A 17,976-nucleotide genomic window follows, 5' to 3' on the forward strand; every position below is an offset into this window, starting at 1 on the left:
AGTTCCTATGGAGTGGAGGGTAGCCAATGTAACCCCACTTTTTAAAAAAGGAGGGAAGAGAGAAAACAGGGAATTATAGACCGGTCAGCCTGACATCGGCAGTGGGTAAAATGATGGAATCAATTATTAAGGATGTCATAGCAGTGCATTTGGAAAGAGGTGACATGATAGGTCCAAGTCAGCATGGATTTGTGAAAGGGAAATCATGCTTCACGACAAATCTTCTGGAATTTTTTGAGGATGTTTCCAGTAGAGTGGACAAGGGAGAACCAGTTGATGTGGTATATTTGGACTTTCAGAAGGCGTTCGACAAGGTCCCACACAAGAGATTGATGTGCAAAGTTAGAGCACATGGGATTGGGGGTAGTGTGCTGACATGGATTGAGAACTGGTTGTCAGACAGGAAGCAGAGTAGGAGTAAATGGGTACTTTTCAGAATGGCAGGCAGTGATTAGTGGGGTACCGCAAGGTTCTGTGCTGGGGCCCCAGCTGTTTACACTGTACATTAATGATTTAGATGAGGGGATTAAATGTAGTATCTCCAAATTTGCGGATGACACTAAGTTGGGTGGCAGTGTGAGCTGCGAGGAGGATGCTGTGAGGCTGCAGAGCGACTTGGATAGGTTAGGTGAGTGGGCAAATGCATGGCAGATGAAGTATAATGTGGATAAATGTAAAGTTATCCACTTTGGTGGTAAAAACAGAGAGACAGACTATTATCTGAATGGTGACAGATTAGGAAAAGGGGAGGTGCAAAGAGACCTGGGTGTCGTGGTACATCAGTCATTGAAGGTTGGCATGCAGGTGCAGCAGGCGGTTAAGAAAGCAAATGGCATGTTGGCCTTCATAGCAAGGGGATTTGAGTACAGGGGCAGGGAGGTGTTGCTACAGTTGTACAGGGCATTGGTGAGGCCACACCTGGAGTATTGTGTACAGTTTTGGTCTCCTAACCTGAGGAAGGACATTCTTGCTATTGAGGCAGTGCAGCGAAGGTTCACCAGACTGATTCCCGGGATGGCGGGACTGACCTATCAAGAAAGACTGGATCAACTGGGCTTGTATTCACTGGAGTTCAGAAGAATGAGAGGGGACCTCATAGAAACATTTAAAATTCTGACGGGGTTAGACAGGTTAGATGCAGGAAGAATGTTCCCAATGTTGGGGAAGTCCAGAACCAGAGGTCACAGTCTAAGGATAAGGGGTAAGCCATTTAGGACCGAGATGCGGAGGAACTTCTTCACCCAGAGAGTGGTGAACCTGTGGAATTCTCTACCACAGAAAGTTGTTGAGGCCAATTCACTAAATATATTCAAAAAGGAGTTAGATGAGGTCCTTACTACTAGGGGGATCAAGGGGTATGACGAGAAAGCAGGAATGGGGTACTGAAGTTGAATGTTCAGCCATGAACTCATTGAATGGCGGTGCAGGCTAGAAGGGCCGAATGGCCTACTCCTGCACCTATTTTCTATGTTTCTATGTTTCTATCCCTTCTCTTCACTGGAATATATTTTTGTTGAGCACTATGAAAGAGCTCCTTAAAAGTCCTCCACTGTTCCTCAATTGTGCCACCGTTTAGTCTGTGTTTCCAGTCTACTTTAGCCAACTCTGCCCTCATCCCACTGTAGTCCCCTTTGTTTAAGCATAGTACGCTCGTTTGAGACACTACTTCCTCACCCTCAATCTGTATTACAAATTCAGCCATACTGTGATCACTCATTCAGAGAGGATCTTTTACTAGATCGTTTATTATTCCTGACTCATTACACAGGACCAGATCTAAGATAGCTTGCTCCCTTGTAGGTTTTGTAACATACTGTTCTAAGAAACAATCCCGTATGCATGCTATGAATTCCTCCTCAAGGCTACCCCGTGCGATTTGATTTGACCAATCGATATGTAGGTTAAAATCCCCCATGATTACTGCCGTTCCTTTTTCACATGCCTCCATTATTCCCTTGATTATTGTCCGCCCCACCGTGAAGTTATTATTTGGGGGCCTATAAACTATGCTCACCAGTGACTTTTTCCCCTTTCTATCTCTAATCTCCACCCACAATGATTCAACATTTTGTTCATCAGAGCCAATATCGTCTCTCACAACTGCCCTGATATCATCCTTTATTAACAGAGCTACCCCACCTCCTTTCCCTTCTTGTCTATCTTTCCGAATTGTCAGATACCCCTGTATGTTTAATTCCCAGACTTGGCCACCCTGCAACCACGTTTCAGTAATGGCCACCAAATCATACCCATTTGTAATGATTTGTGCCGTCAACTCATTTACTTTGTTTCGAATGCTGCGTGCGTTTAGGTAAAGTGTTTTAATACTAGTTTTTAAAACATGATTTTTAGTTTTGACCCCTCCTGCAGCCCTTTTATATTCATACATATTGTCTCTTCCTATCACCTTGTGGTTTACACTTACCCCAGTGCTACTCTGCTCTGTTGCCTCCTGCTTTTTGCATTCTTTCTTGGGGTTCTGTTCGTCTGAGCTCTCACCCACTCTAACTAGCTCAGAGCCCTCTCCTGGGTTCCCATCCCCCTGCCAAGCTAGTTTAAAGCCCTCTCAACCGTACTATCAAGACCAGGCCCTCAAATCTACCACCAAGCTCATGGTCTACAGGGCTGTAGTAATACCCATCCTCCTATATGGATCAGAGGCATGGACCATGTACAGAAGGCACCTCAAGTCGCTGGAGATATATCACCAACGATGTCTCCGCAAGATCCTGCAAATCCCCTGGGAGGACAGGTGCACTATCAGTGTCCTCGTCCAGGCTAACATCCCTAGCAGTGAACTCTGACCGCGCGATCAGCTTCGCTGGGCAGGCCACATAGTTTGCATGCTAGACTCCCTAAGCAAATGCTCTATGCGGAGCTCGTTCACGGCCAGCGAGCCAAAGCCTCCCTGATAAAGTGCGACATCACCATTGATACCTCGGAGTCCTTGGCCGAAGACCACCCTGGGTGGAGAAAGTGCATCCTGGAGTGCGTAGAGCTCTTACAATCTCAACGCCGCGAGCGTGAAGAGGTCAAGCACAGGCAGCGGAAGGAGCATGCAGTAAACCAGTCCCCACACACTCATTCCCCTGGCGAATATCTGTGGCTCTCATATTGTATTGTTCAGCCACCAGAGAACTCACTTCAGGAGTGGAAGCAAGTCTGCCTCGATTCCGAGGGACTGCCTATGATGAGTCTATCTTGATAATGAAGTTGCTTTAAACTTGGAATTTGTGTAGTGGCCCTCCTCTGCACCCTTTCCAAAGCTTCAATATCACCCATGTGAGGAGACCAAAACTGGACACAGTTTTCCAAGTGAGACCTGACCAAGGTCTTGTACAAGGATAAAGTTGTGTGCCTCATGTTACAATCAATTGTTCTATGGATACACCCCAACTCTAGCTCTAGCTGTCATTGCTCATGCACTTTTAGAGATGTATGTACTAGAATGCCCAAATCTCTATCTCCACTTTCTTTCATGCTTTTCCCTGAAGGGTATATTATTCAACCCTTGCCACTGGATAAGGGCCTAGCGCTGTCGAGCCCGTGTGGTGACTGGTGTACAACGCTCACCATATGTTAAAAAAATCCACACACAGGCATCTTCCACCCCCTCAATTGGCGCTTCATTGAAACATCTGAACTCTTGTGGAAGCAAGTCATCCTCATTCGAGGGACTGCCTATGATGATTAATGTTGAGCATTTGGCCTGCCCACATGCATAACACTGCACTTATTCAAGTTATATATCATTTTCCAGTCATGAGCCCAATGTGTCAATTGAGTCTCCTTAAATTAAACTGGGAGACAACCAATGTTCCTGTTTCCCTCCAATTTATTTTGGGCTGAGCGGCCTAAAGTTCCACTCGTGCAAAATTTCACATGGAAGCGCCAGTCCCGTGCTGCTTAGAGAGAAAGTTGGAGGCAACATGTCCATAAGGAGCAGCTCACACCAAGAACTCCACTCTTACCATAACAAGTGAAGTATAGAGCTGCCCCTCCCACCATGAAAGGGTCACATTCCAGTTCAGCAACTGGCTTGAAACAGTGCAGTTGAGTGATTTAATTCCCAACGGCATGGATATGACACAGAGCATAATTAAAATAAGATTTGGAACAGTGCAAATTCAGAGTAGTATGAAACATAAATTGAATCAGGCAAGCGGAGAGCATTGCAGTGGATGTGGTGGAAGGCAGGAAGAGAGAGATTTTCAAATAACGTTTCGCGAAGGGGCTGGCAGGAAACAAAATCAACATGGCAAAAGAATACCGCATTTCTCACACGAGGGGGCAAATTTGAAGAATAAAGTTCGCCATTCAATCCAGCGGGGTGAAAAGCTGAGAGTAGGAGAATACTCTTACTTAAAATTACAATGCACTGTAGTCACGTTTAAAAAGATACATGTATGGTAAGAGACTGAGAATATTAAGGACGGAAACAAAAACTCAAAATCTGCCTCTTTGAAAGAACAAACTCGCGGCAAGCAACATCCGAACAGATTCTGCTGCAGGCACAATCTTGGAAGTCTATACCATAGAATTGGAGCTAGGTCACAGATCTCACTGAATGCGGAACAGGCTCAAAGGGCTAAATGCTCTACTCTTGTTCCTATGTTCACAATTCAGAAGTATTGAACTAGTGTAAACAGTAATTCATAATCAAATGTTTTCAGAGGGGGAAGGAACGGTGGCAGGAGAAAATTATTGCAAAGCACAAGCAAGCACATTTTTGAAATACAGAAATACCTCAATAATCTCATTTGCACTGCCTCCTTAATTATTGCTGCATGTTTCCTGGAAGCACCATTATTTGAAAACAGAAATGTTTCCCTTCCACCTGCCCGAATTAAGTTTTATTTGCAATGATTAAGTACTGTACTGGAGTAGCCACTTGATTGGGATAACCTTGGCTTTAGGTAGGCATGCACAGCCAGGTGAATACAGCAGTGGGGATATTCTATAAAGAGGGGAGATCAGCACTGTCGTTCCACTAGTACTTTAAACTATGTGCCCGACCAATGGTTGGTTACCTTATGATTGACTCCAGATCGGAGTGCCGCCTGTCTTCCCTTGTTTGGGAACCGTGACTTAGTGCCCGCAATGCCGTCTTGCCAGAAGCATCAATGGAAAGATCCTTAGGAAGCTGTAGGAGCAAACAGCAGAATAATGTTTTAGAATCACACAATAACAAGGTTGATGACTTGGTCATGCACAATTAATTCAACCTACCGCTGGAAACGCAACCAAGCTCAAAAACATCCTAACTAAGGAATGGTGACATTTGTTAACTGGTAGTTTTCATTACAAGCCCAAAGTCTGCTTGGTTGCTAACATGCACACACAGATTTTCCAGTTAAGGACTGCTTGTATTTATAAGCATTATTCAGTACCCATTCCCCAATACATGATCAGCAATATAATTTCACACAATCCTTCAGGGACCAAGTCCAAAAAGAATAAGACCAGCTCAATATGAAACGTCATCAGACTCAAACACAAATATAGTTTCTTCTTGGCAGGGGTGTTGAGGCCTTAAAGCCTTTTATGATCTGATTCTGAAGACCTTGTCTATGTGGACATGCTGCTTTTTTCACATTGCAGAGAAAAAGCTTCTTCAAAGACTAAACAGTGGTAAGCCAGAGTCATCTTGGAAGATAGACTCCTGCGAGAAACAGGCAATCAGTTTGAACAGAATTTAAATTGCTACAAGACACAAAAAAAACCCTTTCGTCCTCTTTATAGCAATATGCCAATACTTGTACTCTCCGTATTAGTCATCCTTGAAGCAACCTGTCGATTTCTGCTATAAGCTGGTGGCTACAAGAAGTTATGTTACCGTGTGGGTCTTCATGGTACCATGATTCTCATGTATACAATGCACAAATAGTGCTTTTTTAAAAAGTTGCAACTTCAGGACACTTAATCCATTCTCAGATTTTATGTTGGTTAACAAAAAGAACCTCATTTGCATCTTGAAAAAACTGAGAACCATGTCAAATTGCAGGATTCTCTGGCTCAATGTCTCTGTGGAGAGAGACAGACAAAGTGGGAGAACGAAAGAAGAGACACAGACAAAACCAACAAGAAAGAACAGAAAGACAACTCCAAGTGGTGGGACATGCTGTTTGCCACATGGAAACAGACAGGAATGAAAATGATCCACCAGGGTGAATGATCTCTCCCATACGTCCACCAGTAGTGATTGAGGTGAGAGAGAGAGATAGTGAGAGAGCAAGAGCCGCGTGCAATAGCGAGAGCACCCAGGCCCACTTGATCAAGGAAGGTTCCTGTGCCAAGCTAAGTCAGATATTATGTAATCAATACTTTTCTGAACCTTGCTAAAGACATCAAAGGTAACCAGCAGTGTCCTTTGAATAGTTAGGGTGTTTCTCAACTTGAGGACTGCATTGTAAAATCTATTTCACTCTTAATTAGAATATAAAAAGTGGACCACAGGCATCAAGTGATGGTGCTTACAAAAGGTTTGTACAATGAATGCAATTTTTTTTAAAAATTGCACTACAAGCATCAAATGGGTGTGAAACCTGACCAGTTTAGGGAGCAAGTCTCCTACTGGTATAAAATCACTTTAACAAGGAATTCAGGTGGCACGCAAGGACCATCAATTAAGCTAGGTTATTCAGTGAGCCAATGCCTGCAATTTACTGAGCTGTTACATCTCAAAGACACCTGCCACCATTAAAATGAACACAGAGTTTGAATCTGGCCAAGATCCAGTTCCTTCCATCCCCAAAAAAGGAAGGACCCCACACTCTGAATCATGGCCAACAGCCGAATGGCACAAGGATACGGCAGCATAGTGGATATGTTATTGGCCTAGTAATTCAGAAGCTTGGATTAATGATCCGGAGACACAAGTTCAAATCTCACCATGGCAGCTGGGGAATTTAAATTGAACTCAATTGATTAAATAAATCTGGAATACAAAGCTATCAGTAACTACCAGATTTTCATTAAAAAACCAATCCAGTCTTTTAGGGGCGGAAATTTGTTGTCCTTACCCTGTGCGGCTCTAGACCCACAGCAAACTGCCCTCTGAAATGGCCTAGCAAGCCACTCAAGTTGTAGAAGGTGGCTCACTTCCACCTCCTCAACAGCAATAAATGCTGGCCTTGCCTACATCCCGTGAATGAATTAAAAAAAACTCTTCCAAGCATCTGAAAACAGGCAATGAATATTAGGTTCTGTTTTGACTCCAACTACAATAGCACAGCCTTCTTGGTTGAGAATTAATGGAGGACGAATACACTGCCTTCCTTTTAATTGTAAAGAGCTGTTTGTTGAGTAAGTTGAAGAACTTGTGGAGAACTGTGGGCAGGAACTTCTCCCATCAAAACCGACGATAAAACAGAATTCTTGAATGGTAGAGAGAGATCCGATCTACTGGCACAGCTTAGGCAGACTCGAGAAACTTTTGACAAGCCAATCGTCTAAATACACATGGATGTACTCGCGCTACAAACACCAATACATTCCAACAATGGAAAGATATCTCGTGAACACCTTGGGAGGCCAAAGGCCATGGAAAAGAACCTTGTATTCGTAAGTGTTAAGGGGAAAGGTGAACGTCAAATATTCTGGGTCAAAGCCAAAAGGCAATGTGCAAGCACACATCGTTCGTTCACCACATAAAGCACAACTCTTGAACTTTTAACTTTTCAGAAGTCCATTTAATTGCCAGAGATCAAGGATAGGGGAAGAATCTGCCTCTCTCTACTTCCTCCTCACCCAATTTGTTGGTGACTCCAAAAGTTACAAGAATAGAACCTGCTCCGTCCTCAATGAATTAGAACCATCAATCTAGATAATGAAACAAGGCAACTTTTTAATCTCAGAATGGATTTATGATCAGGACTCCATAGATAACCTGAATGCACAATTCCTGTGAAACTCAATGTACAATGGAAGCTTTTGATGGCGGTCCTGATCAAGCACTTCAGATGCTTGAGGCAGGGAAACCATAAAAATATTTCATTGTATATTCAGTTATTAATGGCAAGGAGTTTCCAACCTTGTCGGTATCTATCTTGGGGGCCATGGACTGCATCACAAAAGGGTTATTTTTTCTGTTTTAGCCTGCAGATGGGTCACCCATTGCATACGTCCCACTGAAGGGGTGCACTGCCCCTAGTTCTCCAGTTCTTTAACTTGCTCACAAATCAAAAAGAAAGTCAGCAGTACATGAGTCCTGATGTCTGGAGGAGACAGAAACTCTCAACCAAGCATCGTGAAAGAAACCTGTGCTCCTGCACCAGGCCACCCACTGCTGCAATGAAGTGATGTCAATCCACTATCAACAATTCGGAGCTGTTATCACCAAGAATCGAAGAACTGCCTCGATTCAAAATTACTTCCCTATCCTCATCCTAGGCAATCACCTTGAATGAGGAACTTAAACATAGATATGGATTCTAATTAGCTTACCTCGTACCCATAGAACTAAGAGCCGAGATGAGTTGAGTTTTTGTAAAATTTAGTGAAAATCCCGAATCATTAAGATGGGTAATGCTGGTCAAGCATTACAACACAAACTTCTCACATATGCAACTATCAAGCAGGTCAGAAATTAACATGTTACCGCTCAGGTTTCCACTTTTATGCAAGTTAAAATTGATGGCATGAACACCAAGAGCATGTTGCGTTAGGACCATTGGGCCATTGTCTATTCTTCAATTCTTCTCGACGCCCCCCCACCCCCCCACAACCTCCCTGCAGATTTGAAATTTGAGTCAGTAAAAACTTACTTTTGTTAAAAACTCCTGCAGTTCCTGGTGTGTTTTTCTCACAGTACACATCGAGAGATCAGTCCGCATGACCTTCAAAACATTGTTTTTTAATGAAAGAGTGTTGTGAATAAGAGTACAAATGCGATACGATCATAGAACGTCAACAACACAAACAGGCTGCACCAAGATTTCTCTTTCCCAAGTCTAATCTCTCACTCGCTTGCTCTCCAGACCCTCTTCAATATTCCTCTTCAAGCATCTAACTAATTTCCTTGAAAGAATTTATGGTTCAGCTTCAACCACAGATTGTGGCAGAGACTTCCACATTTAACTGCCCATTGGGTGAAGAATTTGTTCCCTAACCGCTCCTTTAATTCTTTATTATCTTAGATTTGTGGCCTCTTGTTACTGTCTTGCAGACAATTCACCACTATTTAACTGAATATAATTAGTCATTATCTCAAAGACATCCATCAGGTCAATTGTTCAACCGTTCCATCTCCACGAGGAAAAGCCCCACTGCTCCGTTCATTACCGTAGCATTACTGGAAACAGATCTTGTACAAGTTCAACATTACCCTCCCTTGCTTTTGTATTCCATGCTTCTACATACAAAACCAAAATTCTGTTTGCCATTTTACAACAGCAAGTCTGTCTTGTCAGTTCCTGCAGCTGATGTCCATACATGTGACTCTGATTACAGAATCATCCATTATTAGGAATTATGTCAGTATGGGGGACGGGGCTGGGGACGGTGGGGAAAGAAGAGCACTGAACAGGGTGCCCCAGGGCTCAGTGTTGGAACTACTGTTTCTAACTTGCATAAATGACCTGGATTCAGAAACTCAAATGCAAAGTGGTCAAATTTGCAAAAAAATACCAAACAAGAACTGGCAGTGGAAACGGAGGAGGCAGCTCAGAAATGACAAACGACTGGGATAAAATATTTAATTGGGCAGAAAAACGGCAGATGAAATTTGATGCAGTCAAGTACAAAGTGCTGCACATAGGAAGGAAAAATAAGGATCACAAGTACTCCACAAATAAGTGCTTTAGTAGCCATGGATGAAGTTGAATTAGAGTCGTAACGGACTTAACACACGTGTCCCACCAATGTAGATCAAACAAGCCACCAGAATGTTGCACTACATGGTCAGAATACAAGTCAGAAGAAGTGGTGACCAAACCACTTAACGCTCTGGGGTCAGACTGCATCTCGAGTACCTTGTCCAGTTCTGGTCGCCGAGATACAAGGGGAACATTTAAGCACCGTTGGCAGTGCAGAGAAAAGCCATAGGGCTGATCCCTAGTGTCTGAGTTGCGAGGAAAGGGAGCTTCAAAAAATTTAATCCAGGCTATTATTTTGAATTAAATAGTGAGAGAAGATAGAGAGAATACAGATTCAGACTAGTAAACAGCAAATTTAGGACTGACACCAGAAAATTGTTCTTTACATAAAAAGTGAACGATGCAGAGCAGGCAAGAAGCGGGGAAGGAAAAAGGCTTGCAATCTTAAACAATTGGATGCTGAAAATGGAGACTTAGAATTTCCACTTCTATAACCCTTCACAACCTCAGGATGTCTCAAAGAGCTTTACAGCCAATGAAATACTTTTGAAGTGTAGTAACATGGGAAATTTGTGCACAGCTTTGAAATAATGTCCAGATAATCTGTTTGTGATCTTGGTCGAGGTGTAAATATTGGCCAGAAAGGATAAGGGATAAGCCATTTAGGACCGAGATGAGGAGAAACTTCTTCACTCAGAATTGTGAACCTGTGGAATTCCCTCCCACAGAAAGTTGTTGAGGCCAGTTCGTTAGATATATTCAAAAGGAAGTTAGATATGGCCCTTACGGCTAAAGGGATCAAGGGATATGGAGAGAAAGCAGGAATGGGGTACTGAAGTTGCATGATCAGCCATGATCATATTGAATGGTGGTGCAGGCTCGAAGGGCCGAATGGCCTACTCCTGCACCTACTTTCTATGTTTCCCTGCTCTTCTTCAAATAGTGCCTTGGAATCTTTTACAACTTATCCGAAAGACAGCACCTCCGACAGCGCAAACACTCCCTCCCTCAGCCTCTGGGGCTTGAATGCACAACCTCCTGACACAGAACAAGAGTGCTACCACTGAGCAAGCTGACTTCTTTGGGTGGGTGAATGGAAGAGCCTTCTTCATCCATACTTATCGCATGATCCAATTCATCTACTTTCAGCTTAAAACAAATGTGGATATAAGTAAGTGCACTAGACTTGTCGTGCTCAAATATTGTGGCCATATTATGCCTTTTACTCCATGACTATGTACTTTAAATGCTAGTTTAATTGCATACAAATGTCTGGCAAGTCCAGATCCCCTCTCCAATAACACATTTCAAGTTTTTAAAGAAGTGCAAGTATGGAGTAAAGCTTCCACAAGCTCCAGAGCTGAAAATTTTGGCCTAATCATGGTAAATATATACACAGTCTCTGAATTGAAGTCACAATTAAATATCTTTAAGCACTAAATTCCCCCCTTTGCTGTATTACTTTGTTTAATTCAAATTATTGGATAGTTCCAAACCCTTTCGTGAAAAAGACACAACTGAATCATTGGTATGTTATATCCAGGTTTAAGCTGCATGGCCATATTTATTACATTCCCTTTCTCATGAATAATGGACCATTTGATACCATTTTTATGTTGGATTTATTCCTTCATTACAGGCAGTGATACACAAGAATACTAAAAACAAAAACAAATTACTCCAAGTATGAATGCCATTTTTCAAAGCCTTGGATATTGGATCAGATAGCAAAGGGTTTCTGCGCTACTTCAAAGAGCAACGGTGACCATTTAACAATCGTACGGAGCCTATCCATACGCAGTTAAAGATGATATTAATAAGGCCATCATTCAAATGCAACTACCAATGTAGAGACCAAATAAATCATCCTTATCCATCCACAATCTTGGACAGCAATAAAGCTCCTGAACCAGACAGCAATTTCCATTCAACGAATGCCAACGTTCAGCAAGAAACGAGGGCTCCACACCTGAAACACAAACTCCTCTGTTCTCACCGCAGTATACAGTCAAACCTGACTGTTCCCAGCGTTTTTGCTTTCCTTCCAGATCTTCAGCATCTGCTGATTTTTTTTCTTTGTTAATATAGAGCAAATTAAAGATAATTTATTACTTACATCAAATGTGTACTCCCAGTAGTTGTCTGATCTCTTTTTTGACACAGTTTTGAAAGTAATATTTTCAATCTGCACTCCTTAAAAAAAAAACACAGAACAGAAATCCCAAGTTATAAAATAAGGAGTCAATGATCGGTCAGAAGTAACTTCTTGTCCACTTGGACACATTTAAACGACATGCAGCCAGCTTATACGTCATTCTTAAGAACTTGGCGACTGGACCTACTGGAAACCCCTGTATGTGTCCATTTGTTCTTCAGAAAAGCTACAACAAATGATTTGCTGCAATTCTGTAGTCTTCAAGCTTTTATGGTGCATTTACATTGCAGCAATGGGTTCCAAACCAACAGGCCCAATAAGTGGTTTATAAACCGAGAGAGACACCACTCTGGATTTACAACCCAAGCAAGCGTCAAACTAAAGTGGTGTGAAACTACCCCCGACAGAAAGTCTCACCACATTTACGTATCAGGTTTAGCACCCGTGTGAAGTTGAAATGAGTTTGCACCAATGTTAAACCTGAAGTGTAAATGGAACCCTAAAAAAAAACCCGACTGATCTGAACACCGCAGAGTTTATTGTCTCCAATTGAAAATGTCTGATTTCCACTTCAGTCTCAGTTCCCTGCTACACCAGAGAATAGTTCGACTGTGACAGAGTCAGAGCACAGGATGAAGCCAAGAAAAGAAGGTACTCTAGACTGAAGAGGAAACCTCCAAATTGGACTAAAACTTCAAAAGGAAATGCTTCACTACCTCCCTCGGGGATATACACTGCATTTGCCTGTCAGTTGTCACGACATCGTTGCAACGACATCGTTGCAATGAATTGGAGGTGCAGGAGCAAATTTCAATTCTATTTCCAACAAGTTTCTTTGAGGGTCCATTCACACTTGAAGGCCACTTTTACTCACCACCTCTTCTCTCTTCTACCACCCCCCACAAAAAAAAACTAGAGGCAACTTGTTCCACCCTTTAAATGAGTAAATGTGAAATAGGCAAAGGGAATAATTAAGTAATTACAGTGGCAAGCATTTCAATTTTATTCACTTAATTCATCAGTTTTGCCTTTAATACCTTTAAGCAGAACACCATGGTTTCTTTTTTTTTAATTCGATCACGGGATGTGAGAGTCACTGGCAAGGCCAGCATTTATTGTTCATCCGTAATTGCCCTAGAGAAAGTAGTGATGGTGAGCCGCCTTCTTGAATACATCCGAGTTGCTGGCTGGGCCATTCCAAAGGGCAGTTAAGAGTCAACCACATTGCTGTGGGTCTGGAGTCACATTGGCCAGACTGGGTAAGGATGGCAGATTTCCTTCACCGAAGGACATTAGTGAACCAGCGGGATTTTTATGACAATCTGGCAATTTCATGGTCACCATTACTGACACTAGCTTTATAAATCCAGACTTGTTTAATTCAATTTAAATTCCCCAGCTGCCATGGTGGGATTTGAACTCATGTCTCCAGATCATTAGTCCAGGTTTCTGGATTACTAGTCCAGTAACATAGCCACTATGCTACCATACCCTATGACATACCACAGTCAACATTAACATTTAATAAAATCTTAGCATTTTATTCATTTAATCTCAAAACATTTCAGTGCCCCACTGAGAGCTTTGTTCATTAGGCGTATTTGAGCACACATGATCATCGCATTTACCACCACATGGTTAAGATCCATAGTCCCAGAACAGTTCTAGATTGTTGGACAGCCTCTCAAAACAACAGAGACCTTGCTTATATATAGCAAGTAGAAATTTTTTAAATACAAGACTTAACGAGGAGGAAAATTTCCAAGTAACAAAAGGTGTGCTCAAGGCAGAAGGAAACAAGGTGGGGAGGGAAGAGCGCGCAAATTTATTTTTATCCACAAGGATCATCATAGCAAATCAAATGAGGCAGGAAATATCAAGAGAACAGAGAATGCTTCCTTATTGATTGATAGTGGCACACTGATGTACACGACCAATAGGAAATGCAGATCATCATTTATAATTTGATCTTTAATTCTGACTGAAGGAAAAAGGAAAAGCTAACTGGAGTACTTTCTGTACAAAATACTACCTCATCTTACTTAACAACATTACCACTGCATCTCCTACTTGTTCAGAGAAAATTATTAAAACACCTCATCAACCACCCCAAAAACTCAACATTTAGGTCTCCAATCTGCTCCTGAATTTTTTCTGGTGGTGTCAGTGTGCATCTCAGACCAGCTCTGACCAACAGAAACGAAGTACAAAAGTGGCAGACAGGTAAACACAGTTAGGACCAATGTTCCCATTAAGTTGCGTAGCCGAGCAGCAGTCTGGAGGTCCCACGCAGGCTGCTCAACGGCCGTACAATTGAAATAACCGTGCATGCAGGAGAAATTGAATGGGTCGCGCAGCCAGTCAAAGGGACCGTGCAGCCAAAAAGTATTAGCGGGAATATTGCCTGTGATACCTTATGCACTGTAAGAGACACACTCCCTACTACCCGCAGACATGTAATCCCCAGGGATGAGCGAAAAACCAGGTTTATAAACCCAGGCCGGTCAAATAACAAAAACCTGGAAAATTTCTCAGATGCCCTAAAGCAGTCAAATGTGACCCAGGAGATCACAATGGCCCTGATTTACCCAACAGGATACCTACCTCTTGCATGAGGTGATCTCCACCACACCCAGAACCAGGTCCAGCTCTCACTTGAAGGACTACAGTGAATCAGCATTTGCACGAGCCGACTGCCTGTTCCACAGGTGCACTATCGTCTGGGAAATGAACAGCCCAACGTCCAACTTGGTCCTGCCCTTACATAATCTATGAGCGTGAACCCTGGCCAATGTTCCCTCTAAAATATTTTTTGTCCCGTGCGGCCCCTTTAACGGACTGTGCGGGCTATTCAAAATATCCCGTGCGCGCGATTATTCTGGCTCACCAGCTGCGCGGGACCTGCAGAACGCTGCAGCTTCAAGGGAACACGGACCCTGGTCCTTCCTAAACTATCAAGTTCAAATAATTAGTCGACAAACACAATCTGGTCCCTACATCATTTTGGAACCTCGATCCAATCACCCCCATGTATAGGTTTCTATAAAGCAGAGACCCAGCTTGTTGAGCCTATTTGGGTAACCAAAGTGTTTTGAACTGGGAATGAATCTTGTGGAGCTCCTCTGCAGCCTTTCCGAATCCTCAATATCCCCCGTGTGAACATGAATATAGTATTCTAACTGAGGCCTAAATGTGGTCTTGTACAAGGACAAAATAGTATGCTCTGTTTTACAGTGAATTGTCCTGTGAATATACCCTAGAACCCTGTTCACTTTAGCTATAATTACACGGCGATGGTCACGGACCTTTAGAGATTGATGTACTAAAAGATCTCTTTCTATCACCACTGGATTTAATTATTTTCCCTGTAGGGTGAATGTACGTTTCGCATTTGAGCTGACCACGCGCATGACATAACACTTTTTGAAGTTGAACATCGGGATCTGAAAAAATAATTGGCCACTCTGGGTTCATCAGACAGCGGCATAGGACGACTTGAAAATCCGAATTATTGGGCCTTCAACTTGTCTGCAAGCATACAGACGCTGGAAAGATATCCTAATTCTTTGGAAAGTGGTTAAGGGAAATATTGAGCAATTGTGAATGTGAAGATTTGATTTGACTAATAGGCAAGGAAGGTGATTATAACTTAAGCGAGATTCAGCAATTTAAATTCGATCAAAGATTACCTGGTCGCTGAGCGATTGCTTCTGCCCCTTCACAAGATGATGGAGGAGTTCTTTCATAGTAGTTACTCTCCGTCCCCAATGAATAATTTTTCCTGGAGAGACGCTCCTTTAAAAAAAAAAAATTATATTATATATATATTATACACACACATCAATGGTTGATTTACAGAGAAACTAAAGCAATTTTCAGTTTCCTTCTCCCAAAGAAATATCCCCATTAAATACAAGATTCATATTTAGTGTCAAATAATGCAAGCTAAATTCGAAAGCCTTATGTCCACGGGATAAGACATATTCAGGAGCTATATCTTTATTTTTAACCAGAGGTTTTCTTATAGGGGCTTATTTGAAGAACAATTTCCTACCATATACTTTCTCTTAAACATTGAACAAAAGATACTAAAAAGTTCTAAAGAATTTTATGATGGCAACAATCCTACTGAATTATTTAACGGGAGATTTGTAGAATTTTATTAGGATGAGTTTTAACGGCAAACTATTTCTGCAGCACTCAGGTAGGAGATGACAGCGATTCAGAGACAGATGATGACAGCGGCCAATTTTTAATTAAGAGATTCCTGCAGGTTCAATGCAATATTTTCCTGCAAGTAAAACGTACCATTTTATCATTGCCTCCATGACACCCCACTTTCTGTACTCTCTTATTGCCCTCCCAACCTCTCGCTGGTCGTGCAACTATCTTCTGCTGTTGACAGTCAATGGCACTCTTCCCTCAGGCACGGTTCAAAACTGCGGTCATCAATGCCTCCTCAAAACCTCACCGTGACCTCTCCTCCTTGCCCAACACCTCATCACTTGCTTCTCTTTTCTCTGGAAGATCTTGGAATACAAAATCATTACCGAGTTTCACATTCGCCTCTCCCATCAGTTTGTTTGATTCCCTTCTGTTTGGTGTCGTCTATCCACTGCACTGAGACTGCCCTGATCAAAGTAGCCAACAGTCCCTCTGACTGGAACTATAGCACTTCATCCCTCCTCAGTGGCAGTACCCTCGCCTCTGAGTCAGAAAGTTATGGGTCCAAGTCCCATTTCAGAGACTTGAGCACAAAAATCTAGGTAGACATTCCAGTGCAGTACTGAGGGAGTGCTGCACTGTCAAAGGTACCGCCTTTCGGATGAGGCGTTAAACCGAGACCCTGTCTGCTCTCTCAGGTGGACATAAAAGATCCCACTGCACTATTTTGAAGAACAGCAGAGGAGTTATCTCCTGGCCAATATTTATCCCTCAATCAACATCACTAAAACAGATGATCTGGTCATTATCACATTGCTGGGAGCTTGCTGTGCGCAAATTGGCTGCCATGTTTCCTACATTACAACAGTGACTACACTTCAAAAAAAAATTACTCCATTGGCTGTAAAGTGCTTTGGGAAGTCCAGTGATCGTGAATGGCACTGTATAAATGCAAATATTTCTTTCCTTGACCTCTGAGGCATTCAATACTTTTGAACACACTATTCTCCTCCACTTTCCACCTCTTTGGTACTGGCTTTGCTTGGTTGCATTCTCATCATAGCCAGCATGTCTCCTGGGAACAGCCCTGCAAGTTCCCTCAGAAGTGCTCCCTAGTTAGTCCCCTCTTATGTCTGTATGCTGCCCCATGGAAACATTATCCCCATGGACATGGAGTCAGCTTCTATATGCACATTAATGGCACCCAGCTCCACCACTGCCCTTGAAGTAACAACCACAACCGTGCGGTGACAGAGCACTGCTTTCTCCAAATCAATACTGGCATGACCAAAACCACCCTTTAAAGCTCTTGCCAAAAACTCTGCAACCTCAATCCCTGGCCCGTTCTCAACTACGGATCCAGATTAAATCCAATGCTGTCCAACCTCACCACCTCCAAAATTTTCAATCATGCCTTTGCCACCTCCAGGGTTTCTCTGAGCTTTCCGATCTCCACATTGCACAAAGTCCGACACCCAAACTTTGCTGCCTGCATCCAACCCCACATAATGGGGCTAAGCAATTAGCTCATTGAGACAGTTAGCAACTTAGAATGCAGGCCAAATTGTCTCCTTCTGTGCTGTAAAATTCTATTAAAACCTGCTTTACTTTGGAAGACTTGAATTTGCATAACCAGCATTTCCAGACATTTATTCCGTGGATAACTTTGGATCACTAACATAATTTAATAAACTTTTTAATACTACAACCTGATATTGGTCAAGAAATGCATATTTCATACAAAATAAGACTTTATTTTGATTCTTGCTTAGTCCAACCCCAAGCAGTACTTTTTAAAAAAAAAATTAAGTTACATAACTTCACATTTCAGGAGTTTGGTCT

General features: G+C 42.5%; 1 protein-coding gene across 4 annotated transcripts in view; it reads right to left on the reverse strand.

Moving 5' to 3' along the window:
- The window catches only part of zcchc2 (zinc finger, CCHC domain containing 2), a 71,586-nt gene that overhangs the window by 33,939 nt on the left and 19,671 nt on the right, over window positions 1–17,976 (reverse strand). For all 4 annotated transcript variants that reach the window (XR_011593295.1, XM_070880337.1, XM_070880335.1 and 1 more), the window contains exons 2-5: window positions 15,660–15,765; window positions 11,932–12,008; window positions 8,766–8,837; window positions 5,031–5,143 (exon numbers count right to left, since the gene is read on the reverse strand). Coding sequence is in view for 3 of the 4 variants with exons in the window: in XM_070880337.1 (XP_070736438.1) it covers window positions 5,031–5,143; window positions 8,766–8,837; window positions 11,932–12,008; window positions 15,660–15,765 (368 nt within the window). In the remaining variant the exon portion in view is untranslated. The remainder of the gene's footprint in view (window positions 1–5,030; window positions 5,144–8,765; window positions 8,838–11,931; window positions 12,009–15,659; window positions 15,766–17,976) is intronic.

Source organism: Pristiophorus japonicus, chromosome 5 (assembly GCF_044704955.1).
Source record: "Pristiophorus japonicus isolate sPriJap1 chromosome 5, sPriJap1.hap1, whole genome shotgun sequence".
NCBI lineage: Eukaryota > Metazoa > Chordata > Chondrichthyes > Pristiophoridae > Pristiophorus > Pristiophorus japonicus.